Genomic DNA, 25,886 nt, shown 5'->3' on the forward strand with positions numbered 1-25,886 from the left:
TATATATATATTATCTGGATTGACCCTCGGGTATTTTACTCCTTTTTCTGAATTGAAACAAAAGCCACCGCTTTGCTCCAGAGGACATAGACAAATTGTCGAACTTCGTTAAATTTCTGTGTTTTCTTCTTGATTTGTGTCGATTATTATGTTTCTTCGCCCTAAAATTCTCCACTCAAATAATAATAATTTTTATTCAAATATGTGTTAATCTTCGTGTAATACAAAAATAAAAAAAATTATATTATATCATCCTAAATTCTTAAGCACTCAACTTAAACACACATATAAACATATATTAGGATATTCAAATACAATATATAAATATATTATGATTGACTTAAAAAACATTATTAACCTTGAATTTAATATAATACACATTATTTTTATGCAATAGTCAACTTAAAATAAATGATATAACTTTTAGATTTATATTTTGGCATAATTATCTTTATTGTGATATTTCTTATTATTTTTAGGAAGATTTACATACACGCCACTCAATTCCTATGTATTTACACTTCTCCAACACATATACTTCAATTTTTGCATATATAAACTGATGCATAAAAAAAATTGTATTTCATTCTTTAAAACATAAGCTGGGAATATTTTTATGTAATATAAAATATTTGGGCGGTATAAATATTAAAAGTAAAATTTAGTGTTAGATATATAAATACATGGGAAATGGGTGGTATGCATGTAAATGCTTCTTACTGTTAAAATCATGATTTATACGGCCATTATGTAAACTACATTTCACGTGATCTGAACGTCACCGTCCGTTTTAGAATCCTACGAGGGATGTTTATCGACCTAATCCTGCAGCTCTTACGGTCATCATATTCACAAAGTTGACAAAATAAATAATTAATATCATATTCATATTTGTATGCTCATATGCCCCACTGATGGATCAAATAATATATTAGAACATCTCATGTGTCTAGAAGGCTCAATTTCCTTTTCTACGAAATGGTCGCCTAGCTCGATTTGTTGATCCCGCTTAGATCTGTCGAGCTCACTTGTCAATGTGGTCTTCAAAACATGCTTGCTGAAGTGATTTGTCGAACTCATTTGTCGGAGTGACATGTTGAGCCCTACATGATTACTCTTCGTGATTTACAATCCGTCGATATGAAAAACATCACTCAAGGACAAACATTCATCCATGTCTATTTAAGAGCCGTCTGACAACCATTTCTTTATCTTTTCGCAGGGATATAATAAACATATATGAGACCAAACGAATATAGATATAAATTTAGGTTTCTCCCACTCTAGTGGGGATACATATAACTCTCAATCTTTATATCTTTATCTTTCATCGTTAACTCGATCTCTCAGAGGTGATGTCTAGAAAGCCCTTATTTTACGAGGAGTATTGAAGAGAGAATGAATAGGTTGAAAGTCCCTCCTCTTATGTTTCCGTCTCTATTCAGTACTCCTCCTAAAATAAGATCTTCTATGTTGAATAAGCCCACTCATAACATGAGATTCTCCAGCCTAAAGAAATTCAACAATATTACAATTTTTTTGTTTCATTTTCATATTAAATATAGACATTTCCTTGAATATATATATATAATATATATAGGACAATCATTAAAGTATTTAATAAAGACAAAAAGAATGGTTCGTTAATGAATTTTGTAATTAATTATACGCATGATTAGTTTTGATAATTAGATAGTGAAATAATTAATTTGTTAACAATTAATCAAAATAAATTAAATCAATAATTGTTGAAATTAATTGGTTATTTCATTATTATTTTTATGCAATATTATTTTTTAATTAAAATGACGGAATATAATTAAATTATTCAAAAATAACTTTTTATTACGCTAATTAACAATTAAATATATTTTAATTGAGATTTTATCGTAATATAAATAAGATTAGTGGCCTAATTTAACTATACTTAGTAAATTATTTGATAAAAAGTATTTGCTATTCAAATAATTATTTAGTTTAATCAAAAATTTAATTATAGTGCCATTTACATTTATATGCATCTGTGTGCACCTAGACACACACGCGCGCGCACACACACAATCCAATTCTTATGTATTTACATATCTAACACCTAAACTTTACTTTTTACATTTATACCACCCAAATCTTTTATATCATATCGAAAATATTAGTATTTTAACTTAAAAAAAAGGTTAAATACACGTTTTCATGCATTAGGTAGGGTGGCCTATATGTAAAAATTAAAGTTTAGGGGTGAGATAATGTAAATACATATGGCTTAAGTGGCATTCACGTAAATCTTTGATAGATATATTGCTAGTATTATACTTAATAATTAGTAAATAATTATTTTTACGAAGGCAACTCAAACATTAATTTGTGAAATTATTTTTCTATGAACTATATTCATTTAATTATAATAAATTTCTTATTACTCATCACTCACATTTCATTCTTAATTCGTCTCTCAAAGTCTGCGGTGTACAAGAAAACTTAGCACACACTAAGCGTCTGTTTGGGGAAACTGCAACTTATTTAATAATCTGCTAATAAGCTGATAAAAAATAATTTGCTGATAAGCTAGGTGCGGTGGCTATTAGAAATTTTGTTTTTTTGGAAAATTCAGATTAATGCCTGAAAGCTGCCACTGCACCTAGATAGGTGCGGTGTGAAAACATTGTTTTCAGCGTTTTCAAAATGCATAAGCTACCAAAACGCAATTCACCCAAACAGTTAAAAAGCGTTTTCAAAACACCACCGCACCAAATAAGCTGCCTCAAACGAACCCTAAGACAATTAATAGAAGTGATCAAGAGAAGACACCTCATTTTTTTACGTGGAAGACTGAAAAAGGAGAAAAACCACATGATCTGACCAAGTTGGTGAGTGCACATGTCTACTCTTCTTATAGATTATGTGAGATAGAGTTACAAACTTGATCATGATAAATGTACCACAATATTTCATCAATAATAGTCATAGACTGACTATAATGAATGTAGTTCTCGGCTATAACAGTGTTCAAATATCGTAGTTAATTGCGATTGAGGCAGTAGTTTGCCGTGAATATTGTAAACAGTGGTTGTAGCACAAACTTGTCATATAGGTTGCATAATAGTTACAAGTGATGGTAGTAGGTCGTGTGAGCCCCAGATGATTGCTTCAGGAATGTTGGTTGGTCACAAAAATCATAGTAGAAAGTCATAAGAGTTGTCAGCCATGTTGGTTATAGTTGGTCGCATGATCCATGATAGCGAGTTGTTTTTTTTCCTAGAGCAAGAGATCATGAAAAATGCAACGTCTTCTCATAGAAACTCCAACCAACTACGAGAGACAATTTCAGTGAGGTTTCTAGAATTAAAATGTCTTCTCGTAGAGTGAGAGTAGATAAATAGAGAGAGAGAGAGAGAGAGAGAGAGAGAGAGAGAGAGAGTTTCTTTGAAAAAGTGAGCCCCCTATTGGCTTCCCTTTTACGCCTTAAGAAAAAAAAAAAAAAGTTTCGTATAATACTACACATATCTACAACTACTTGATTAAAAGATTTCGGCGGCACTTTTAAAGAATGATGAACTTACGTTATCACATGTAATGATGACCATCTTTGATAGTTGTTCTTTTCAAAAATGGTTAGGCCTTCCCTAGTGAAGAGGTCAATCTTGATGCTTTGGCCAGAAAAAATCAAGATAGCCGTTTCAGCGAGCATGCTTATTTTCACAACATCTACATTTGGGCTCAACTCAAACATTTCGGAATGTGGGCTTAGTTCTAGAAAGCAGCCAGGTTCAATGTAAATGGGTCACTTGGCTTGTACGACATATTATTTTCCTTATTAGACTCTGTATATTTCTTGATTAGGTATTTTTGTTGTCTTTATGTATATAGTAATATTATTTTTTACGTGATATAAGAAATTTGAGTAATAAAAATGTAAAAAATTAAAGTTGAGATGTTGAATATGTAAATTCAAAGAGTGATACATATGTAAAAGCTTTTTTTTTCTCTAAAATATATATATATATATATATATATATATCAATAAAAATGAATATATAAATTAATACTCAAATGTAGAATCTCGTTTGATTTTTATATTTAGAGCAATGTGAAGTTGGAAAAGTTTGATTTTCTAACACTTTATTAATAAATACTTTCCACCTAGCTTCATAAGTCAAGATGGCCGAGTTGGTCTAAGGCGCCAGTTTCAGGTACTGGTCCGAAAGGGCATGGGTTCGAATCCCATTCTTGACACTACAACTTTTTAATTAAGCTAAAATAGTTGTATTTCTTTAATATTTCCTTTAAAAGGGGGATTCAGTTCGTTTAACTAATTAATTAAATAAATATTTAGGCTTCTATATAAATTTTTACTTTTTAAATACTTTTAATAAATTTTAAATTTTAATTTATTTTTATTAATGTGTATTTCTTTGAATTAGCCGGTTAACTATTTAAATTTGGGCTCCAGAAATTACAGCCCTACGGCCTGCAAAAATCTCGCGGCCCAATTGTAAGCAATTGCAAATTTAAAGTCGACCGTAATTTTGGTAAGATCGACGCAAAGTAATATTATCTTGCACATACTATTTTTATCATGTAAACAATTCCAAATTTAACGCTTTTAAAAATTTATAGTAGAGAGTCAGCATCAAGTACAATTGAACATAAAGTAAGTAATTCTAAAATTATCATAATATACAGAAATTTATATTATATAAATGATCTGTGTTAGAAAATTTGCGGCGGTAGAGTAACGAACAAGGGTCTTAGCGTTGTACCAAAGTTCAGCACACACACAGATGAAAGAGAAACAAACGGTGATGACCCCATAAACTTTTACGTGGAAAACTCATATGGGAAAAATCACGGAGCTTGACCCAGTTGCAGAAATCTACTATTGATTGTTGATTATAAGAATCCCTTGTCACACATATGGGAAATGTTAATTATATTTTTTAGATTACAACATCGACTGACGACATTTGATTGATGGTGATCAATGGTGGTTAGTGGTAGTCGTTGACGGTTCAAAGTCCGGAGGTCAGCGGTGGTCGTCGGAGGTCAGCGGTGGTCGACGACGGTCAGCTGTGATTGACGACTGTGGTCGGCAGTGGTTGATGACGGAGGCCGGCGGTGGTGCTGAGCTTCAGCTTCTCCTTAAGGCCTCAGACTCTCTCTCTAGACTTCAACCCCCTTTCATATGAAATGTGGGGGTCTATTTGTAGTGTTTTGGGTGCAATTAATGCATGAATATAAACCATTTTGATCGAACAGTCTAGAAAGTTTCCTCCGATCATGCCGCATTTAATGAACATTTGAGTGTCTTAACGATGTCAGAATTGAGTGATGTTTGGCTCGTTAGATTCATCTTGTCGAGCCGCTCGATTCAAGTATAAACTTGTTAGTGTCGACATCTGTTTGACCTTCCAAATGTGTCCAGAAATCTTTTAAGGGTGGTTTAATGACTTTAACTGAGCTTGATTTGACTCAGATTGGACTAGTTTTCATATAATTAGGTCCGTCTTATCGAGCCGGTCTGTTGGACTATAAGTTTGCTGAAATCAGAGCTCTGAATGACTTTTTATCAAAATTTAAATATTTCTTGCTTAAAATATTGTCTTGAGATTTGTATTATGCTTCGAGATTCATGTCAGATGCTGAAAATTTGTTGGTGACGTATCAATAAAAAAAAACATAATTATATATTATATTATATGTCCTTTGATATCTGTCTTCTCTTAATTGACATCCTCTATTATTAATTAAAAAAAGTTATGATAATTGCTTGCCTTCTCTTCACTTTTGATCACCCACTCATTGTAGTAGCTTTTTATGTAATAATAATAATCATAATAATAATAGTTATATCATAAAGTATGTACAAATATTTATAAAATAAATATGATTCTAAAATACCTTGAGTTGTTTATCATCACAATTGTAGGAATCATGTAGGGAAATTATTTTACAGGAAATATCCAAATGCATGACAATAAATTTTGCCCTTTAATTTTTACATTTTACTTATTTTTAAAAGTCAAAATCATGAATTTATAAGAAATTTTGTTGCCATTCTAAAACATATAAAAGCATAAAGTTTGGACAAGAAATGGGAAAATTATGATAAACATAGTGAGAAATGGTCAATACATTGGAATTTCTAAACTTGGGTTAAATTTTAAGTATGATTAGGAAAGTTTATTTATAATTAAATTTTATATTTTGAGTAAATAAAAAAAATTATGTTATCTATATGATATTATTTAATATTGCAATTATTACATGATAATCTAATAGTATATTATTATAATTAATTTGTAAACATGAAAGTATGTAAAATTTAATTTTGGTAGACGTATTATTATAATAAATGTTTCAAAAAGACGGTCTAATGACATAAAAAATTAGTTAGACATAAATTCAAAAGAGCTTAAATTAAGTACATAAAATGCAATCGAAAGTTTAAGATATTAATTGAAATGTCTGATAAATGTTTAAATTTTATGTGATTATAGCCAAATTGAGAGCACGTTGAAGAGGGGAATCCTACAAGCCTAATATATCACTCAATTTCAAGGTTATTACAAAACTTAAATGCCAAGTGAATTATTTATTGTTAACGAAGGTGTGGAGCCCGGTCCACTGTAGCTTACGCAAATTACCTAACTTGCTAAACACGATTTTTCCTTTGCTTCTTTATCTGCTTTGCCTATTTTAAAATCCTGCCTGCACTCTTCAAAAGCAAAATCCTGCTCAGCCTTCCTGCCTCCCTGCTCACGCGGTCCTGCCATCTCCCTCACGCGGTCCCGCCAAAGCACTCTCCCTCACGCGGTCCCGCCAAAGCACTCTCCCTCACGCGGTTTTCTCATTGGGAATTACCTTTTTTAAGCTATTTTGTGCCTCTTACAAATAGCAAGGCAAAAGACCTGCAAAATACTCTCCACCAAATTCAATCTCTCGGTTGTAGCTTGCAAGAAAAGGGGCTGTTGTAGCTTTCTTTAGGATTGCTAACAGGGAAGAAATTCCTTTAATTTCTCTCACGTGGCTTGAGAGAGAGAGAGAGAGAGGAGAAGAGAGAGGAGAGAGAGAGAGAAAGAAAAATAGAGAGTTATTTTTGTAAACGTCAAAGCGCTCGACGGTGTAATTTTCTCAGATATAATAAAATCCTCTGCAGCTCCGTGGACGTAGGCAATTTGCTGAACCACGTAAATTTTGTGTCGCTTTTTCTGGTGTAATTTTTCTAGATCTGTTTTTCGCTTTATCGTCGTCAATTTTTACAACAATTGGTATCAAAGCCCCCATTCGGATTTGAGGAAGAACGATGACCGGAGACGAAGTGAAGGTTTCAGAGATCGAGAAGTTCGACGACACAGATTTTGGATACTGGATGATGTCAGATGGAGGATTACCTCTATGGGAAGAAACGTCATCTTCCACTACTGGGAAAGCGACCGGAGAAGATGGAAAAGGCTGATTGGAATCTGTTGGATCGACAGGTTCTGGGGGTTATTCGATTAACCCTATCGAGGTCCGTTGATCACAATGTCATAAAGGAGGGGACAACGACAGATCTTATGACGGTCTTATCAGGTATGTATGAAAAGCCATAAGCGAATAACAAGGTGCACTTGATGAAAAAGTTATTCAACCTGAAGATGGCGGAAGATGTGTCGATTGTTCAACATTTGAATGATTTCAAAACTATCACAAATCAATTATTGTCCGTTGAAATTGATTTTGACGATGAGATACGTGCGCTGATATTGTTGGCCTCATTACCAAATAGCTGGGAAGCCATGAGGATGGCAATTAGCAACTCTGCAGGTAAAACCAAACTGAAATATGATGATATTCATGACTTGATTCTTGCTGAAGAGGTGCGCAGGAAAGGTTCTGGCGAGATCTCAGGTTCAAGCTCAGCATTGAATGTAGATTCCAGAGGGAGATTACTGGACAGGAACTCAAACAGAGGAAGGTCGAAATCAAAACATAAAAGCAAGAGCAAGTCAAAGTTAGGTCAGCAAGCAACCTGCTGTAATTGTGGCAAAACTGGCCACATAAAAAGGAACTGTAAAAATCCTAAGAAGACGGAAAATGTCAGTGCTAACGCTGTAACTGAAGAAGTGCATGATGCATTATTACTTGCAGTTTATAACTCTGTTGACGACTGGATACTGAACTCGGGGGCTTCTTTTCACACATCTTCCCACCGGGAGTTAATTAGAAACTATGTTTTAGGTGACTTTGGGAAAGTGTACATGGCTGATGGAGCAGCTTTGAACATGGTGGGGATGGGAGATGTTGAAATTACACTCTCTAACAAAAACAAATGGATCCTGCAAAAGGTTAGACACATTCCTGAACTGAAAAAGAACCTCATATCTGTTGGGCAACTCGATGAGGGAGGCCATTCAATAGTGTTCTCTGATCTGATAACACCTGGCACCTGGAAGGTTACTAAAGGAGCACTAGTACTGGCTCGGGGTAAGAAGATTGGTACACTATATATGACAACTGGTCTAATTAACAATGTCAATTGCAGAGAGCACAACAAACATGTGGCATTGCAGACTTAGACACATGAGTCAGAGAGATATGAAAGAGCTTCAGTCCAGAGGCAAGCTACCAGAACTGAAGTCCGTTGATTTCGGCATGTGTGAAAGTTGCATCATGGGGAAACAGAAGAAGGTCAGTTTCCTGAAATGTGGCAGGGTGCCAAAGGCAGGAAAATTAGAACAGGTACACACCGATGTGTGGGGGCCTTCCCTAGTGGCATCTCTTGAAGGCTCTCGCTATTACGTCACATTCATAGTTGACCACAACAGAAATGTATGGGTTTGTTTTCTGAAGCATAAATCTAATGTATTTTCTGTGTTCAAAACCTAGAAGACCATAGTTGAAACGGAGACAGATCTAAAACTGAAATGCTTGAAATCTGACAATGGTGGTGAGTACATCGATGGTGGGTTCAAGTTATATTGTGCAGCTCAAGTTATCAGAATGGAGAAGACCATTCTGAGGACACCACAACAAAATGGAGTTGCAGAACGCATGAACAAGACCGTCAATGAGCGTGCTAGGAGAATGAGATTGCACACAAGACTACCACCAACCTTCTGGGCAGATGCGGTCAACACTGCAATTTACCTGATCAACAGAGGGCCATCTGTCCCATTAGACTGCAAATTATCCGAGGAGGTCTGGAGCGGCAAAGAGGTCAAATTTTCTCATCTTAAAACTTTTGGTTGTCTTTCTTATGTGCTAATCAATCCTGATGTACGTAGCAAGCTTGATGCTAAGTTAAAGAAATGTTATTTCATTGGTTATGGAGACGAAGCATTTGGTTATCGTTTCTGGGATGATCATGATCAGAAGATTATCAGAAGCAGAAATGTGATTTTCAATGAGAAGATGATTTACAAGGACAAGGCCAATACAAATTCTGGAGTAGCTCCTCATGAGTCAGAGTTCGTGGAGTTCGACGATCTACCAAAAAACACAAAGCAGGACAGAGATGGGAATGAGGAGAAGAATGGGTCTGGGGCACCCATTCCTATTATTCCGCAGACAGGTCCAAAGTCATTTACTACTTCAGCCACCGTTCGTAGGTCAGTCAGGAGCAGGCGTTCGCCACAGCGTTACTCACCAACTTTAAACTACATCTTGCTGATAGATACTGGGGAACCACAGAGCTATGAAGAAACCTTAACAAATGAAAATTCTAGCGAGTGCGAGCTGGCCATGAAGGAGGAGATGGATTCCCTGCTGAGAAATCAGACATGGGATATAACAGAACTTCCCCCAGGGAAGAAGACATTGCACAACAAGTGTGTGTACCGGGTAAAGACTGAGCCTGATGGTAGTAAAAGGTACATGGTCGGACTTGTTGCAAAAGGCTTTCAACAAAAGCAAGACATTGATTACTCTGATATCTTTTCTCCTATGGTAAAACTCACAACCATCAGGGTGGTCCTGACTATGGTTGCTACCGAAGATCTATTCCTGGAGCAATTAGATGTGAATATAGCTTTTCTTCATGGAGACCTTGAAGAAGACATCTATATGCACCAGCCTGAAGAGTTCGTGGTACAATGAAAATAAGATTCAGTTTGTAGACTGAAGAAGAGCTTGTATGGTCTGAAGCAAGCTCCTAGACAATGGTACAAGAAATTTGATAATTTCATGCAAAATGACGGATACAACAGATGCCAAGCAGATCACTGTTGCTATGTCAGGTACTTTGACTTTGACAATTCTTGTATCATCCTACTGTTGTACGTGGATGATATGCTTATTGCATGTGCTAGTATTGAGGAGATCAATAATCTGAAGAAGCAAATGTCAGAGCACTTCGCAATGAAGGATTTGGGAGAGGCAAAACAAATCCTTGGCATGACGATTATTAGAGATCAAATCAAAGGCACTTTGAGACTTTTATAGGCTGAATATATGAAAAATGTGCTTATCAGGTTCAATATGAACAAGGCCAAGCCAGTTGACACACCTTTAGGCAGTCACTTCAGTCCCAGCAAAAATCAATCACCCAAGTGAGAGAGGAACATGATTACATGAATAAGGTTCCTTACGCTTCAACTATTGGTTCACTTATGTGGTTCACTTATGTATGTGTTCACTTATGTATGTTATGGTTTGTACCAGACCAGATATTGCCCATGCAGTGGGAGTTGTGAGCAGATACATGAGTAATCCAGAGAAAGAATATTGAGAAGCTGTTAAGTGGATTTTGAGATACCTAAAAGGCTCTTTAGAAACCTGTTTGTGTTTCTCAGGAAAGAGCCTAGAGGTGCAGGATTATGTTGATGCAAATTTAGTTGGAGACATTGACAGTATGAAGAGTACTACAAGTTATGTTTATACTCTTGGCGGTATTGCAGTGTCATGGGGCTCTAATCTATAAAAGACAGTTTCTTTGTCCACTACAGAGGCTGAGTATGTTGCAGTGTTAGAGGCTGCTAAGGAGATGATATGGCTGCAGTTTCTTGGCGGAATTGGGTAAGAAGGTTCAGAAAGGCACTCTATACAGTGATAGCCAGAGAGCCATATTCCTAGCTAGAAATCCAGTATTTCAATCCAGAACGAAGCACATTCAGATCAGGTATCACTTTATTTGATCATTGTTAGATGACAGATAGTTACTACTTGAGAAAATCCGTGGAAGCAAGAATCCTGCTGATATGTTGACCAAGGGCGTACACTTGAGAAATTTTGAGAAATTGAAGTTGTGTTCGAGTTGTGTTCGACTTCAGTTGGTTTTCTAGCTTGAAGACATGGGCTTTGAGTTGCAAAGGTGGAAGATATCACGTTTGAAGAAAAAAAAAAGAGCGGTGCAGTCAGTAGATGATGCAGTCAGTGTCCCAGTTTCGAAGTGGGAGAATTGTTAATGAAGGTGTGGAGCCCGGTCCACAGTAGCTTAGGCAAATTACTTAGGGTCTGTTTGGGGCAGCTGTAGCTTATTGAATAATCTCTTGATAAACTGATTATAAATAGTCTGTTGATAAGCTATGTGCGGTGTCTATTACAATTTTTTTATTTTTTTGGAAAAGCCAGACCGCAGCCAGTAAGTTCCCACCGCACCTAGATAGATGCAGCGAGAAAACACTGTTTTTAGCTTTTTGAAAACTTATAAGCTACCAAAATGCAGTTTACCCAAACAGACTATGTGCATTTTCAAAACGTCACCGCACCAATAAGCTGCCCCAAACAGACCCTTAATTTGCTAAACACGGTTTTTCCTTTGCTTCTTTATCTACTTTGCCTATTTTGGAATTCTGCCCGCACTCTTCAAAAGCAAAATCCTGCTCAGCCTTCCCGCCTCCCTGCTCACGCGGTCCCGCCATATCCCTCATGCGGTCCCGCCAAAGCACTCTCCTCACGCGATTTTCTCATTGGGAATTACCTTTTTTAAGCTATTTTGTGCCTCTTATAAATAGCAAGGCAAAAGGTCTGCAAAATACTCTCCACCAAATTCAATCTCTCGGTTGTAGCTTGCAAGAAAATGGGTTGCTGTAGCTTTCTTTGGGATTGCTAACAGAGAAGAAATTCCTTTAATTTCTCTCACATGGCTTGAGAGAAAGAGAGAGAGGAGAAGAGAGAGGAGAGAGAGGAGAAGAGAGAGGAGAGAGAGAGAAAGAAAAATAGAGAGTTTTTTTGTAAACGTCGAAGCGCTCGACGGTATAATTTCCTCAGATAATAAAATCCTCTGCAGCTCCGTGGACGTAGGCAATTTGCCGAACCACGTAAATCTTGTGCCGCTTTTTCTGGTGTAATTTTTCTAGATCTGTTTTTCACTTTATCATCGTCAATTTTTACAACAATTTATAATGAAAAAAATTATAAACAAATCTTAATCCATCGTTGGATGGTGATTTAAATATGATTAAAGTGAGTGTGAAGACTTAAAGAACACTAGAACTTGATTCGATGGCTAATAATGTTGATTGCTGTTATTAATCAATGTCACTCAATTGCATGCCCAAACAGTAGTTGTCCATTTAATGTCGCCCAACTGCCATCATATGAATATTATAGTTGTCTGACTTTCATCACTTTTTAGTGTTGCTGCCTGACTATCATTGTGCGAGCATTAACATCTAGTTGTCTTTGCATGATCACCATCACTTGATGTTGTTTTTTGATTGTTAGTCTCCCAATTTTCATGTCTTAAATGTTTTCTCTCAATCATCACGATTCAACTGTTGTCACGTTATCATTCCCGTCTAACTACTACCAACACCTTTCACTATTTCAAGAATTACGTAAGGCTAAAGTGCCCTCAACTTTATAATCTTGCTTTCTTCAAATATGAAATAAACAAACTTATATAATTTCATGTATATAATGCACAATTTCAATAGGAGACAAGGCGCCCGTGGTTTCTAAACTTTTTTGGTATTTCACAAAAGATAAAAATAAAAATTTTGCCTTTTGTGATCTTTTTTTTTTATTTATTTGCATGTATGTAAAATTTTTGTTCAAAACCAAGATGCAAAACTTTCTTCATGAATTTTCTAGCATGCAACACATTTATTTATAAATACACTTATCAATGACATAGTTGCTTATAGTGTAGTTTCTCATCGTGAGATCTCAGGCTATAATCGTGCATATTACCCTTTTGGCTAATCTTTCACAAAATAAAAAGCAATTTTATTTATAAGAAATTAAATTAAAGAAATATCTTTTAAATGGATCTACCAATTCAAATATCTATTTAAAGGATACCTCAGCATATGAATTAAACGTTGTGATTTTATTGATTATATAAATTGATACAAGTGTATTATTTTTCAAATAACCTATCATTTTATATCACATGATACAATTGTTATGTATTTGAAAATTTGCATTAGTAAATAGAGTGTTTAACATCTTAGTTTTATACAAAAAAAATCATGTACAAGGATAACAAAAGATTGTGAGAAACCCAAATATTTTTATGTGGAAAAGGTAAAAAAATATTGGGGTCATCAACCACACCATATTAGGAGGATTCTCCATAATAACTTTTAATTAATTATTTCTTTAATAAAGGATGTCCATGTTTGTATAGTCATCAACCACACCATGCAAGTTCTTTAATAAAAGTTTGAGCACTCAAATTAACCAAATACAAATAAATAATTAGATAAATAAAAATAGATAATAATAATAAATTAATTAATTAAAAAAAAATTATTGCTTTATTGCATGCTGCAGGGTCGCTCTCATTTAGCACATGCAAGCGATAACTGGATAAATAGATAGACGACATGATTTTGATGATTGATACAAAAATGATATACGATTAATGCAAATTACAATGGTGGATTATCCAAAATAAAATTCAATTAAAGATCACTATTACAAGATGAACAGGATTTAGTGGTGATGTATTTTATATCTCTCTATGCTTTCATAAAAAAAAAATTAAAATAGTAATAATAAAAATAAAGCGCAATTACAAGAAGACAAACCGAAACTTGCCATTTACAGATCAACCGGCCTCCGTCATCCATCTTTAAAATTCTCAAAAATATCAAAAGTCATGGTAAAAACCCAACCCATATCTTTCATTTTATCAAACTCTCAACATTTTGATCATGACATGTGTAAATACATCGATTTGATAGTTCAAAAAATAGCACCTGAGTGCTTAATTTGTAAATATCAAAGTTTCGGGTGGTCCCTTCTTTAATTATCCCTAAAAGTCAATAAGAAAATCTTCCTATGATGCTTTGGTGACAAAAAAGAAAGGTGCAAATATTAAAGAAAATAATAAACGAAGAATGATCAGATAGATATTATGATAATGAATGTTATTAGACCAGAGGCCAAAAGCATATTTGCACATCTAAAAGTAATGGTGGAAATCAAATTCTGTACCCACATGAAACAAATTGAGAATCACATAAAAGCTTATTCAACAAAGCAAAGGCATCATCATAAGAAATTAAAAGTAAAATTCCATTTAGAAGTTTAAGAATAAATCAAAACATCATCAACTTGTATTCAATAGAAACCAAGTGTATCTCTGATAAGTCCCACTATAAATATATATGTATATAATAGATAAATATCACAACTCAATAACTATTTTCTGAAAAAAAAAAAAAAAAATTCAAACCTCAAGAAAGAAAAGCCTATCAGTACTGACATAAATCAAAGACTCACCTGATTATATCCCCCAATCTGGTTTTACATCTCTACACAAATCTCAAGAAAGAAAAGCCTAAGTTCAATTGTAGAAAAGAACTCAAATTTCAAACCTCACACAAAAACCTATATACCTCTGGAACTCAAATTTTCTGGTTAGCTCTAAATAATTAACCAACCATTTATGAATTTTAACGAAATATTTAAAATTCACAACAATGCCCCATTTTTTTTTTTTTTCTCACTGAATTCTTAGCATGGTGTAAGATGTGAAACCAAAAGAATGACACCTCCCTAGGCAGCAACTCCTGCGGAAGCGAAAAAAAAAACAAAATTTATGGGATTATTAGAAAAGGCAAAGAGAAAAAATTTCATACATTTTCACGTTAACTAGCGGGATCATGATAAGGATGTATATAACAATGAAACATGCAGGCAAAAATGTTATCCATCTGTCAACATAAAGTTCCATACATTATAGCCAATTCAGAAAGGACTCTTATTAACTGAAGGGATTTTGCATGCAAACATTTAACTATGTAGCAAATGTTAGTTTGGATAGGTTCATTTGTGCTGCAATACTTCTTGATCAGAAACATGCACTTTATGAGAGCCAAATGGAAGAGGTTCGCGATAAAATTCAGCACATCCTTGCAATATAGGTACATTAAATCTTAGGGAATGAAAGTATACACAATTAGTAACTAAAATTTCCAATCATGTCTCACCATTAAGTAAAATATTATACCTAAATTTGACATTTTTATATACTCTTGAGACTAAAATGACACCACATAAGTAGTGAGGAAGTCATTTTAAAACTTACTTCATCAAGATTCCCAAGACCATCTCTTAAAAAAATTGTTAAGTATGATTCAAATGGGAAAGATTGGTTACTATTAACTTGGAGTTGTGCCCCCTTTTTTTTCTCTAAAAACTCCTTTTTTTATGCATATTTTTTATTTGTCATTGGTTTCAAGCTCCTTTTTTTTATTTTTTGGGCCTCTTGGTCATTTGACACTCATGTAGTATATTTTTTTTATAATCTCAATTTGATTTGTTCATTTCCGTTGTTTATTCAGAAAAATTATAGTTCACAAAGCCTTGCCTCTTTTTTTTGTTAGAAATATTTACGAAGGGCTTCTTTGGGATCATATATATATATTTTTTATTTTTTTATTTAAAAAAAAAACATGTCTGTTTAGTATATTTTTTGTATGCTTTTATTTTTTGTTTTAAAAAATAAATAAATTTGAAACATCTAAAAGTTGGTTTTGAGTGTTTTTTAAAAGAACTCATGTTACAACATATTAAATATGTTTCATTTTAAGAAAAAAACATGAACAAAACAAAAATAAAACATAAAAAACTAAAACTAAAAGTGTTCCCAAGGAGCCCCTAAGGCGCATACTAAAATGCTTAAAATTTCCTACTCAGTAGGGTATATTATATGGAGGGGTTGATATGTATTGTCTTACCTTTCGCAGAGAATCTATTTCAGTGATTTGAACATATTGCCTTTAAATCTAAGGTGGGCAAACAATTTTAAAAAAGGGGCATATCTAGTCATACATCTAACACCTGAACTTTAGGCTTTACATTTATACCACCCTTTATACCACCCAAAACATTTATACCACCCAAAACATTCATATCACATAAAAAATACCACCATTTTAATTTTTAAAAGTGAAATATATCTCTCTCATGCATAGTAAATACAATGGAATTGACTGATATGCATGCAAAATTCCCTTAAAGAAAACACTTCCTCTGTATTAGTAATATCATATTTCTATCTATGATGAAAAAAGATTCCTAGATGGCTAATCTGTCTTGTTGAAGACCAAGTCACATGTGAAAGTCAAGTCATTTCAGGACACAATGACCATTTAGAACACAATTTCTCTGCAGGACAGCTTACGGCTTCATAATACCATGTCATTTCAATACATCATGTCACTTCAGGAGGACATGTCAAGCGCTCCATTAGGTTGTCCTATTCTTTTCTATTAAAACATTAATGAGAATTGTTAAAACAGTTTCGAACAGAGAAAGCGCATGTCGGACACAAGTTGAACACAACGTTGTTATTGTAACTTGATCATCTCTCTTCTAAATTGTTTTGACATTTTACTATATAAATAATGAGTTATAAACATCGGCATAAGGTCGTCATGCGTTATCCACAAATTGTGGATATTAAAGACTCTCATAAGTATACATCGAATATTAGCATGTGCCATCAACATGCCATCACCTATTTTTTTCAAAATTTGACGTGTCGCCATGTGTAGGCTTACATATTTGGGGGAAGTTGATGCAGTTATATCTTTTTATAAACAGTTATTAATTATATCTAATAATTCTATATTACTATTATATAGTACTTACTGCTGAATATTACATCTTATTTCGGTTTAGCCTATTCCTTTTACACGTGTATATGGTTGTGGTGTAGTGGAGACACATATATGGCTACTTCTGTAACAGTAGAGGATACTTTTTGTTATATGATTATAAAAAAATACTCATTCACTTCCTATTCTCTGTTTGTAGTTGCACCAATTGGTATCTAAGAGGCAAGAATGGCGGACGGAGGAAAACGATCAGTGAATGACGACAATCAAAGCCGGGCAATTCTACACGAGACTCAAGCTTCCCTCACTCAGCGGATTGATCAGCTTACCAGCAATTTTCAACGATTTATTGGCGAGAGTTTTGATCTCTCAGGAAAGCTGGATTCATCCCACCGGCAACCACAATTTTTTGAGAATTGAGAATTGCATGTATGCGGTCTTGGTGACTAAAAATTTCCCTTTGAAGTGGAAAAATTGTTAGGTCAGTTCACATATGGTTGGCCGACTGACTAACCTAATCAACTTCCTCCTCTACGCTCCATTCAATATTAAATAGATTTTATTTCCGGTTCAACGTTACCCAACCAACCTCACCATAGGATGAATCTCAAGGAACATCAAACCTTACAAGAAATTGTTGAAGATTTCCTGCGAAAACAATACATTCGACATAGTCTTAGTCCATGTGTTGTTCCAACACTCATATTTCAAAAAAACAAAAAGGCTCATGGCGAATGTGTATTGAAAACCAAGCAATTAGCAAAATCAATATTAAGTTTCACTTTCCTATGACGAACCTAGACTAACTTCTCAATAGATTGGGTGGAGTCAGTTGTTTTTCAAAATTAGATCTTCGCAGCGGCTATCATCAAATTAGAATTCGTGAAGGAGATGAATGAAAAATAACATTCAAGACTCAAGAAGGTTTATATGAATGGCGAGTAATGCCCTTTGGCCTATGCAATACCCCAAGCACATTCATGAGACTAATGCATGAGGTACTCAAACCTTTCCATGGATATTTTTGCGTGGTATATTTTGATTATATTCTTGTGTATAACCCTTCATTGGATGCTCATTTACATCACCTAAAATTGATTTTAACGACTCTTCATGATCAAGAGCTTTTTTGAATCTTCCCAAGTTCGAATTTGCCATGAAAGAGGTGCAGCCTTTTGTGTCCAAACAGGGTATCAAAACTGATTCGAGCAAGGTAGAGGCTATAAATTCATGGCCAAAACCAAAAAAATTTACAAAACTTTGAAGCTTCCATGGGCTTGCTAATTTCTACCGTAGATTCATGTGAAATTTCAGCATAATTGTGGCTCTGATTACAGACTGTTTGAAGCAAAAACTATTTTTCTGGGGTGACAAACAGCAGCCAGCTTTGCTGCCATTAAACAACACCTAAGTTCTGCACTAATTTTAGCAATGCTTGATTTTGATAAACCTTTCCAAGTGGAGGCTGATGCTTCTCCTTTTGGCATGGGAGCAGTTCTTTCCCAAGAGAAACAACCGATAGAAATTTTTTAGCAAGAAATTAAGTGGTCCGCGGCAAAGGAGGTCTACCTACGAACAAGAATTGTATGCTGTGATTCAGGCACTTTAACAATTGGAGCACTATTTAATTTCACAAGAATTTATGCTTTTCAATGAGCACCAATCATTACAATTTTAACAAACACAAAAAAACTTGAATCGAATGCATATGAGATGAATTGTATTTCTTCAAAAGTTTAGTTTTGTTTTGAAACACAAATCAGGCCATAACAATCAGGTTGCTCTTATCCAAAAATAGCGAGCCTTCTTGTTGCGGTTCAATCTCTAATAACAGGTATTGAAATGCTTTGCAAATAATATGTAGACGAAAGTGATTTTTCAATTCCATTGTCTATTTGTAAGGAGCATAGGGCAGCAGGTGATTATTCTATTCAAAGAGGATTTCTCTTCAAAGGAAATCAACTTTGTATTCCAAATACTTACCTTCGACAACAACTCATTCACGAATTGCATAGTGGTGGATTGGCCGCTCATGATGGAAAAGACAAGACATTGGCTCTCCTTCAAGCGAGAATTTTTGGGCCACGACTTCATGGTAATGTGTGTCGCTTTGTTGAAAAATATCAAGTGTGCCAAACATTAAAAGGGGTTGATCAGACTGGCCTTTATACTCCTTTACCTGTCCCATATTCAATTTGGGAAGAACTTAGTTCAGAATTTGTTATGGGGCTTCCAAAAACTAAACAAGGTTATGATCCTGTCATGGTGGTGGTTGATAGATTTTAAAAAATGGCCCATTACATTGGATGCAATTAATGTTGCAAAACTTTTCTTCAAGGAAATTATTCATCTACATGGCATTCCAAGGAGCATAACTTTGGATCGTGATGTTAAGTTCCTTAGTTGTTTCTAGCGTGAATTGTGTAAGCGAATACAAACTGAACTTAAATTTAGCTCAGCTTATCATCCTCAATCTGGTGGACAAATTAAAGTGGTAAACCGCTTGTTGGGTAATATGATTTGATGTCTTGCAAGTGAACATCCAAAGCAATGGGAAGATGCCTTCGGTCAAGCATAATATGCTTTTAACTCTAAAGTAAATAGAACTACAAGCAACACACCTTTCAGTATTGTATATACTAAAGAACCAAATTATAAGGTTGATATCGCTGTAATTTCCAAATCGAGAAGCTCTCAAGCAATCAAAATGGCAGGCGATTTTGAGGAAATGTTAAAAACCGAAACATAAAATTAATGAGAGCAATGCAATATACAAGCAACAATTTGAAGCACAACACTGAAGAAAGATTTTTAATGTTGGGGATCCAGTGATGATTCGTCTCCGTAAGGAAAGATCTCCTACCTGCACTTACTCTAAACTAAAACCACAAAAAAATTGGGCCTTTCCTATTGACGCAAAGATTAATGATAATGTGTATGTGGTGACACTTCCTTGGAATTTGAACATATCCTACACTTTCAATGTAGCTGATCTGTATAAGTCTCACGCACCAGATGATGGGTGTGTGCAAATTACTAAACTTGAGTTGAGTTTTTTTGAACCAAAAGGGAATTGCGGTAGCTATATCCTTTTATAATGAACTATTATAATATCTAATAATTCTATATTAGTATTATACAGTACCTACTGCCGAATATTACACCTTATTTCGGTTTAGTCTATTGTTTTTACACATGTATACGATTGTGTAGTGAAAACACGTACATATGGCTACTGCTGTAACCATGGAGGACACTTTTTAATATTTGATTACAGAAATATACTCATTCACTCTTTATTCTCTATTTTCCCCCTTTCTTTATTCTGCAGCTGCGCCAAAAGTATTCATGGTTTCTTGCTACATTGAAGTATATATGCTTATGGACTTGTTCATACTGAAATTGTGAAGGAGGATTGTAATAAAGTTAATTCAATGATATTAAAGAAGCAAAGAGGATGACAAAGATTTACATGGAAAACAAATAATTTGGATGAGCCCCCGACCTGAGGAGACTTACAAATGACATCGCTATAATATAATATAACTAATTGAGACTATATAAAACATAAAGGACTATACTATTGGATCAATCGTAAAAATTCTGAGCTACCGCCATAGATCCCAAAAAACTTTCCAATAATATTGCTTGCGCCATGTGCCACACATCTTTCCAGAAAACCTTCTCTATATTAAAAAAAAATAATAAAAATAAATAAATAAATAAATAAATAAATAAAAACCTTCTCTATATTCTAAAGCTCCTTGTCATTTCAGGAGTCAGTTCAAATTGGGAGTGGCCTGAGATTTTGTCTGAGCAGCTTATATACTGTTACTAGTTTGTTTGCCTGATCGACAAGAAAGCAAACCCTTCTGATTTCCAAAATATTTTGACGAAAAATCTGCCACCTATCTATGGGGACGACAAAAGACTTAAGTCTTTTATTATACTTCGTGTATCATATGTTGGAAATTATCATATTAACATCCCACTTATGTGGCCACAGAACCAAATTAATTTTTTTTTATATGAAGGCAGGATCTTAATCACCACTCTTGCCCGTTGGATTGCAATCAGACAAACCGAAATGAAGTCTTGCAGACAGGCTAAGGAGGAGATTAAGGCTTGTTCTAAAGACATGCGGCAAGGGCAGTCGTTATAAGGAGACAAGAACATAAGAGATGCAACAGAAGGTTAACAAGCAATTAATGTTTGACAGTATAAATAATTGTATATAAAAAAACTGATAGAATGAATATAGAATAAAAAAAAAATCCAACTATTAAGTCTGCATACTCTAAGATAATTTATGATGTTTGGTAGTCACAAAGCTATTGGAAGGAATTACCTCAAGTGATTTTTCAGTTGTTTTCTAATTCTAATAAGAGTAATAATTAATTCCACACAATCTCAATTGAAACTAAAAAAGTGGGAAGATTTTGTTTACCTCTATTCACTTATCGATTTGTAACATTATAACCACCCATGTAACCTGGCAAACCCTTGGCTGTGACGTCTGAAGCTGTGGCACCAAACCCATAAGCAAATGGACTAGATCCATCAAGCTCAGATGAAGCTGAATGCCATGTAGGATCTCCATAGATTGGATTACCTCCATATGAATCTGTATAATTTCCTTCATATACATTTCTTGGTGTTGTGGAGGAAGTATTGATGGAGCCAGCGCCACTGCTCCTCCCATAACCACCAGCGACTAAACCAAAACTACTATCACCAATTCCATAGCTCTGATTGCCAGTAGCAAAGCCTGAACTGTTGCCCAAACCATGCGCTGCAAGAGATGAAGAGGATCCTACCCAGTTAAGGCCACTGTTACCAAAACCACTAAGGTTGCCACTTGTGGAGGTCATGTAGGAATTTGAATTTGTAGGAGTAGTGTTATAGTTGAGGCCACCATTAGTCCATATGTTACGAGCTGTTGAACTAAATGGTAAATCCAGATTACCAGCACCCACCCCATATGTAATAGGAGTGCCAATTCTGCTTGAGTTCCCTCCATAATATGGGTTTACGGCTCTACCATAATCAAAGCTACTGCTGAAATAAGAGTTCCCGCCATAACTCAAACCTGTCCCAGACTCGATATTCATTCCAATTCCATAACCAGGACTGAAAGGAGGGAGTCCTTTACGACCACCACTCAATTGTCCAAACCGACCATCCATCCTCATTCCAAAGCTGCCTGTATAGCTTGGGTTGAACCCTGGATTATATTCATTTAAAATGTTGTTAACCCTATTCAAACCAAAGCTATAGCTTCCCATCGGTATTCGTGTGTTAGGTCCAGGAGAGAGCTCCTTAGGAACAGCTCTCTTTACCTCTACCATCTTTCCATTGAGTTCGTGAAAACTTTTGTGCAAAGCTTTCTCAATGGCATCTTCTGAGTCAAAGGTTATGAAACCAAACCCTCTTGGCCTTTGAGTATTGTGGTCATACATTACAACAACATCTGTGATGGTCCCAAACTGCTCAAAATATTTTTTGAAGTCTGCTTCTGTTACAGTGGAGGCCAGGCCTCCTACAAATATCTTTTTGGTTCGTCCAGGAGCAGGAGAACCTGGGAGGCTGCTGCTGTTTCTATTAAGTATGTGCTGATCGTCCCTCGGTACAGCCTTCTTGGCTTCCACCTGTTATGCATGATTAGAAACTAAAATTATTTGGAATATGAAAAGAAATATATATGAAAATTCAATCTCAACAAGAAATGGAATAAATCACAGTTAGAAAATAATAGTTATATGGCAATGTATGTGGGATGAATATCCATTAAGATGGAACACCCGTTTTATTTTTCTTTCTACAATTACTCCAAGCATGCCGATTTAAAATATAGATAAGGGTTTCAAGTTTTCAAAGGCTAATAGAAACCAAACGATTAGTAATGTTACTTACCATCCGGCCATCGATCTGGTGCTTTTCCAAGATGACCCTCTCCGCAACAGCAGGGTCGGCGAAGACCACAAACCCGAAACCGCGCGCACGGCCAGTGGTCCGGTCCTTCATGATCACCGCCTCAACAATTTCCCCAAAGCTCTTGAAATACTCCCGGAGGCGATCCTCATTGGTATCCCAGGAGATCCCCCCAATGAAAAGCTTTCCGAGATCCGTCTCCATTCTCCTTCCTGCAATCTCCAAACACATTATTCTCAATCAAACAATCACAATTACAGAACAAAAGGACCAATCCGCCATCCAATAACCAATTCATGGCGAATAAAATCAAGACCAACCAGATCAAATTCGATACAAAAATCCTCTAACCAGACAACGAAATTCGATCTATTCAACAACGAATTCGATTTTTCAGGAAACCCAAATAACTACACCAGCAGAATAACCGTCGATGCATACTACATATTCAACATATGACATAAATAACGAATAAAACCAACGCAAACCGCATCCAAGTCGAAAATCGAAGCCCAAACCCAAAAAAGCATTGCAGTATAACCGCAGGTTGGAAAACAACCAGTAAATCAACAGGGGAAGCTCAGATCCTACTCCGATCGAAAATAAACGAAGTAAAATTCGTAAAAAAAAAAGGAAAAAAAATAGAAGAATACAAATGGAAAGCAGATGAGATCGAATTGAACGTGAAATACTCACCGATTGATCCGCGTTCCACCTTCCGATGAGAACACGAGGGGATCCCCTCTCTTTCCTCCGTCTAAGATCTGTTAGTCCCCATCGACAGATCAGAAGAGCTCCTCATAGCCTTCTCCACCTCTCCCCCTCCATCTCTCTCCCTCTGGAGGCGCTTTTATAGCTCTCCGTTTCTCCTCATTTTTTCTCGTTTTTTAATATATTTCTTTATTTCCTTCGCTCGATTCGACAAACGCAGAAAGAAATAGCTGGAAGCGGAAACGATATATAAGAGTTGTGAGGCTGCTGATGTAAATTAGATTATGAGAAGTTGGTTGATATGCTCACATCAGCTGTCATGAATCAACACGAAACGCTAATACTTTGCTTACGTGTCTTCTTGACACACACCGACGCGATTTGTGACCCACAGCAGTAACGAATTGCAGTTTGCCACGTAATTATTCTTCTTAAAAAATACTTCGTAACGGGTTTTTCGGATAGAACTGCTCACATTTTTTTCCCCAAAAAAAAATTTTTTTTTTCAAAAGATTTTGGATTTTGGTGGGGGAAAATAAATAAATAAATAAATAAATAGCTGCTCTACCTATTGAAGCGAAGAGAATAAATTATATTATTTTGTGAATCATATCCATACAAAAAATAAATAAAATCTTTTAAATTCAACTAAAATATCATCTTTACTTCGACAAGAAATTTAATTTCACTTTAAAAAATTAAAATCATAATGAGCACGTGATATAAATGTAAAAATCAAAATTTTTGAGATATATGTAAATACATTGGAATTGTGTGTCATGTATGTAAATGCCCCTAAAAAACATATTAGCATGATAAATTATTACGATATATATATATATATAATTTCTAAAGACCATTTTAATGAAATTGGATCAAATATATGCAACTTAATTTTTCATATTAGGTGAGTTTGACGGTTTACGAACGGGCGTGTAGTCGACGGTGTCTAAACCGCCAGCCAGAAGCCTGAATACCCGCCCCCGCCTACATCTCCTTCATTTTGTCTTCGACATTTTATCAAACACCAATAGTGCATTATTAGGAACGTTCTTAAATATCAAGCAAGCTTGGACCACTGCATGGCTTTTCTTTTTCACATTAACAAGATCAGTTCCCCCATGTTAGTGGTGGGGCCAGAAAATGGCTACATGGTAAAAAAATTTCTTTTTTAAGATTTACATGCGTATCGCTCAATTCCTACGCATCTACGTGTATAACACTAAATTTGAAGTCCCACGTATTGACACATCTAACGCCTAAATTTCAATATGTAAATGCCTCTTTTTGAAAGATTTACAGGCGATAATAAAATAAAAATCTTAAGAAGTTAAATTTGAGGGCTCATCCCTTAAAAAAAGGGGCAAGTACATATAGATTATAGGGGTATCTAGTGTAAGATTACATGTTTGTTCTCTTTTAATAGAGACCTTACCAGATATTATGATATCTTCTTATATTCTCTGTTTTTGGCATCCTTTCAAAGTTATACCCGCTCTTAGCACGGTTATATATAGTATTCATAAATGCTTGAAAAGTGGCATATAATGATCTGATAACCCTGTTGTTTGGTTGGATGGTGTTGTGTTGGAGCCCGATCCCGACCCCGCCTACCGCTTGAACGCGAAGCGCCGCTCCTGCTCTATCGCGAATCGTTGCGACCGCTCCCGCTCGCCTCTTCAGTTCGTGATACATGTTCCCGCTCCCGCCTTCACTTGCTCCCTCACACGCGAAGCTTTTGTCCGATCGCGAATAGTCGCGAGATCTCCCACAACCTTCTCGCGATAAAAGGCTTCGAACGGCTCCTTTAGTTTATAGGTCACGATTCTTTTGTGTTCTTCCTCGAACTTCCTCGGGATAGAGGAAAAGAAGTGCAAAAAGTAGTTCTTTGCGGCAGAAATAAGAAGAAGAAGAAAATTGTTTTCCATTGGTTTATTCTTGGTGGCTTGTGGCAGAAGAGAAATTGGTTTATTTCTCATGTAAGTTTGTTTTTTTCGGTGTATCTCGATGAATAGAGAGAAGAAGAGGGAGCAATGAAGTGAGAGATTTCTCTTCTAAGTCGAGATATTTCCAACAAAGCTGGCCTTGATTTGTAAATATAACATTTTCGGGTGCTCTATTTGTAATTATCCCAAATATATCATTAAACGATTTTATTTTTAATTATTTTATGAAATTATTACAAACTCAAATATAAATTCAATGTATAAATTTGCTTTCCCCGATTCATATATATATATATATATATATAAT

The 25,886-nt window shown here is 35.2% G+C and overlaps 1 protein-coding gene and 1 non-coding gene across 3 annotated transcripts; one reads left to right on the top strand and one right to left on the bottom strand.

Annotated features, from left to right (window-relative positions):
* Positions 1–4,149: 4,149 nt before the first annotated feature.
* On the top strand, positions 4,150–4,230 carry TRNAL-CAG. Its single transcript has one exon. It is a non-coding gene; the product is annotated as a tRNA-Leu (tRNA).
* A 10,641-nt stretch (positions 4,231–14,871) lies between these two features.
* Positions 14,872–23,863, bottom strand: LOC110031702 (RNA-binding protein Musashi homolog 2-like). Of its 2 annotated transcripts, none has more exons than XM_020735042.1 (4): positions 23,619–23,862; positions 22,905–23,134; positions 21,439–22,639; positions 14,872–14,939 (listed from the first exon to the last, which is right to left on the bottom strand). In XM_020735042.1, exons 2-3 carry the CDS (start codon positions 23,124–23,126, stop codon positions 21,449–21,451), a joined length of 1,413 nt encoding a protein of 470 aa, XP_020590701.1. In that variant the 5' UTR covers positions 23,127–23,134; positions 23,619–23,862; the 3' UTR covers positions 14,872–14,939; positions 21,439–21,448. The 2 variants fall into 2 exon arrangements, with proteins under 2 accessions (XP_020590701.1, XP_020590702.1); XM_020735043.1 differs by lacking the exon at positions 14,872–14,939 and adding an exon at positions 18,901–19,170 and having other exon boundaries at positions 23,619–23,863.
* Between the last annotated feature and the right edge of the window lie 2,023 nt (positions 23,864–25,886).

The sequence above is a fragment of the Phalaenopsis equestris genome, unplaced genomic scaffold (genome assembly GCF_001263595.1).
Source record: "Phalaenopsis equestris unplaced genomic scaffold, ASM126359v1 Scaffold000840, whole genome shotgun sequence".
Classification (NCBI taxonomy): domain Eukaryota; kingdom Viridiplantae; phylum Streptophyta; class Magnoliopsida; order Asparagales; family Orchidaceae; genus Phalaenopsis; species Phalaenopsis equestris.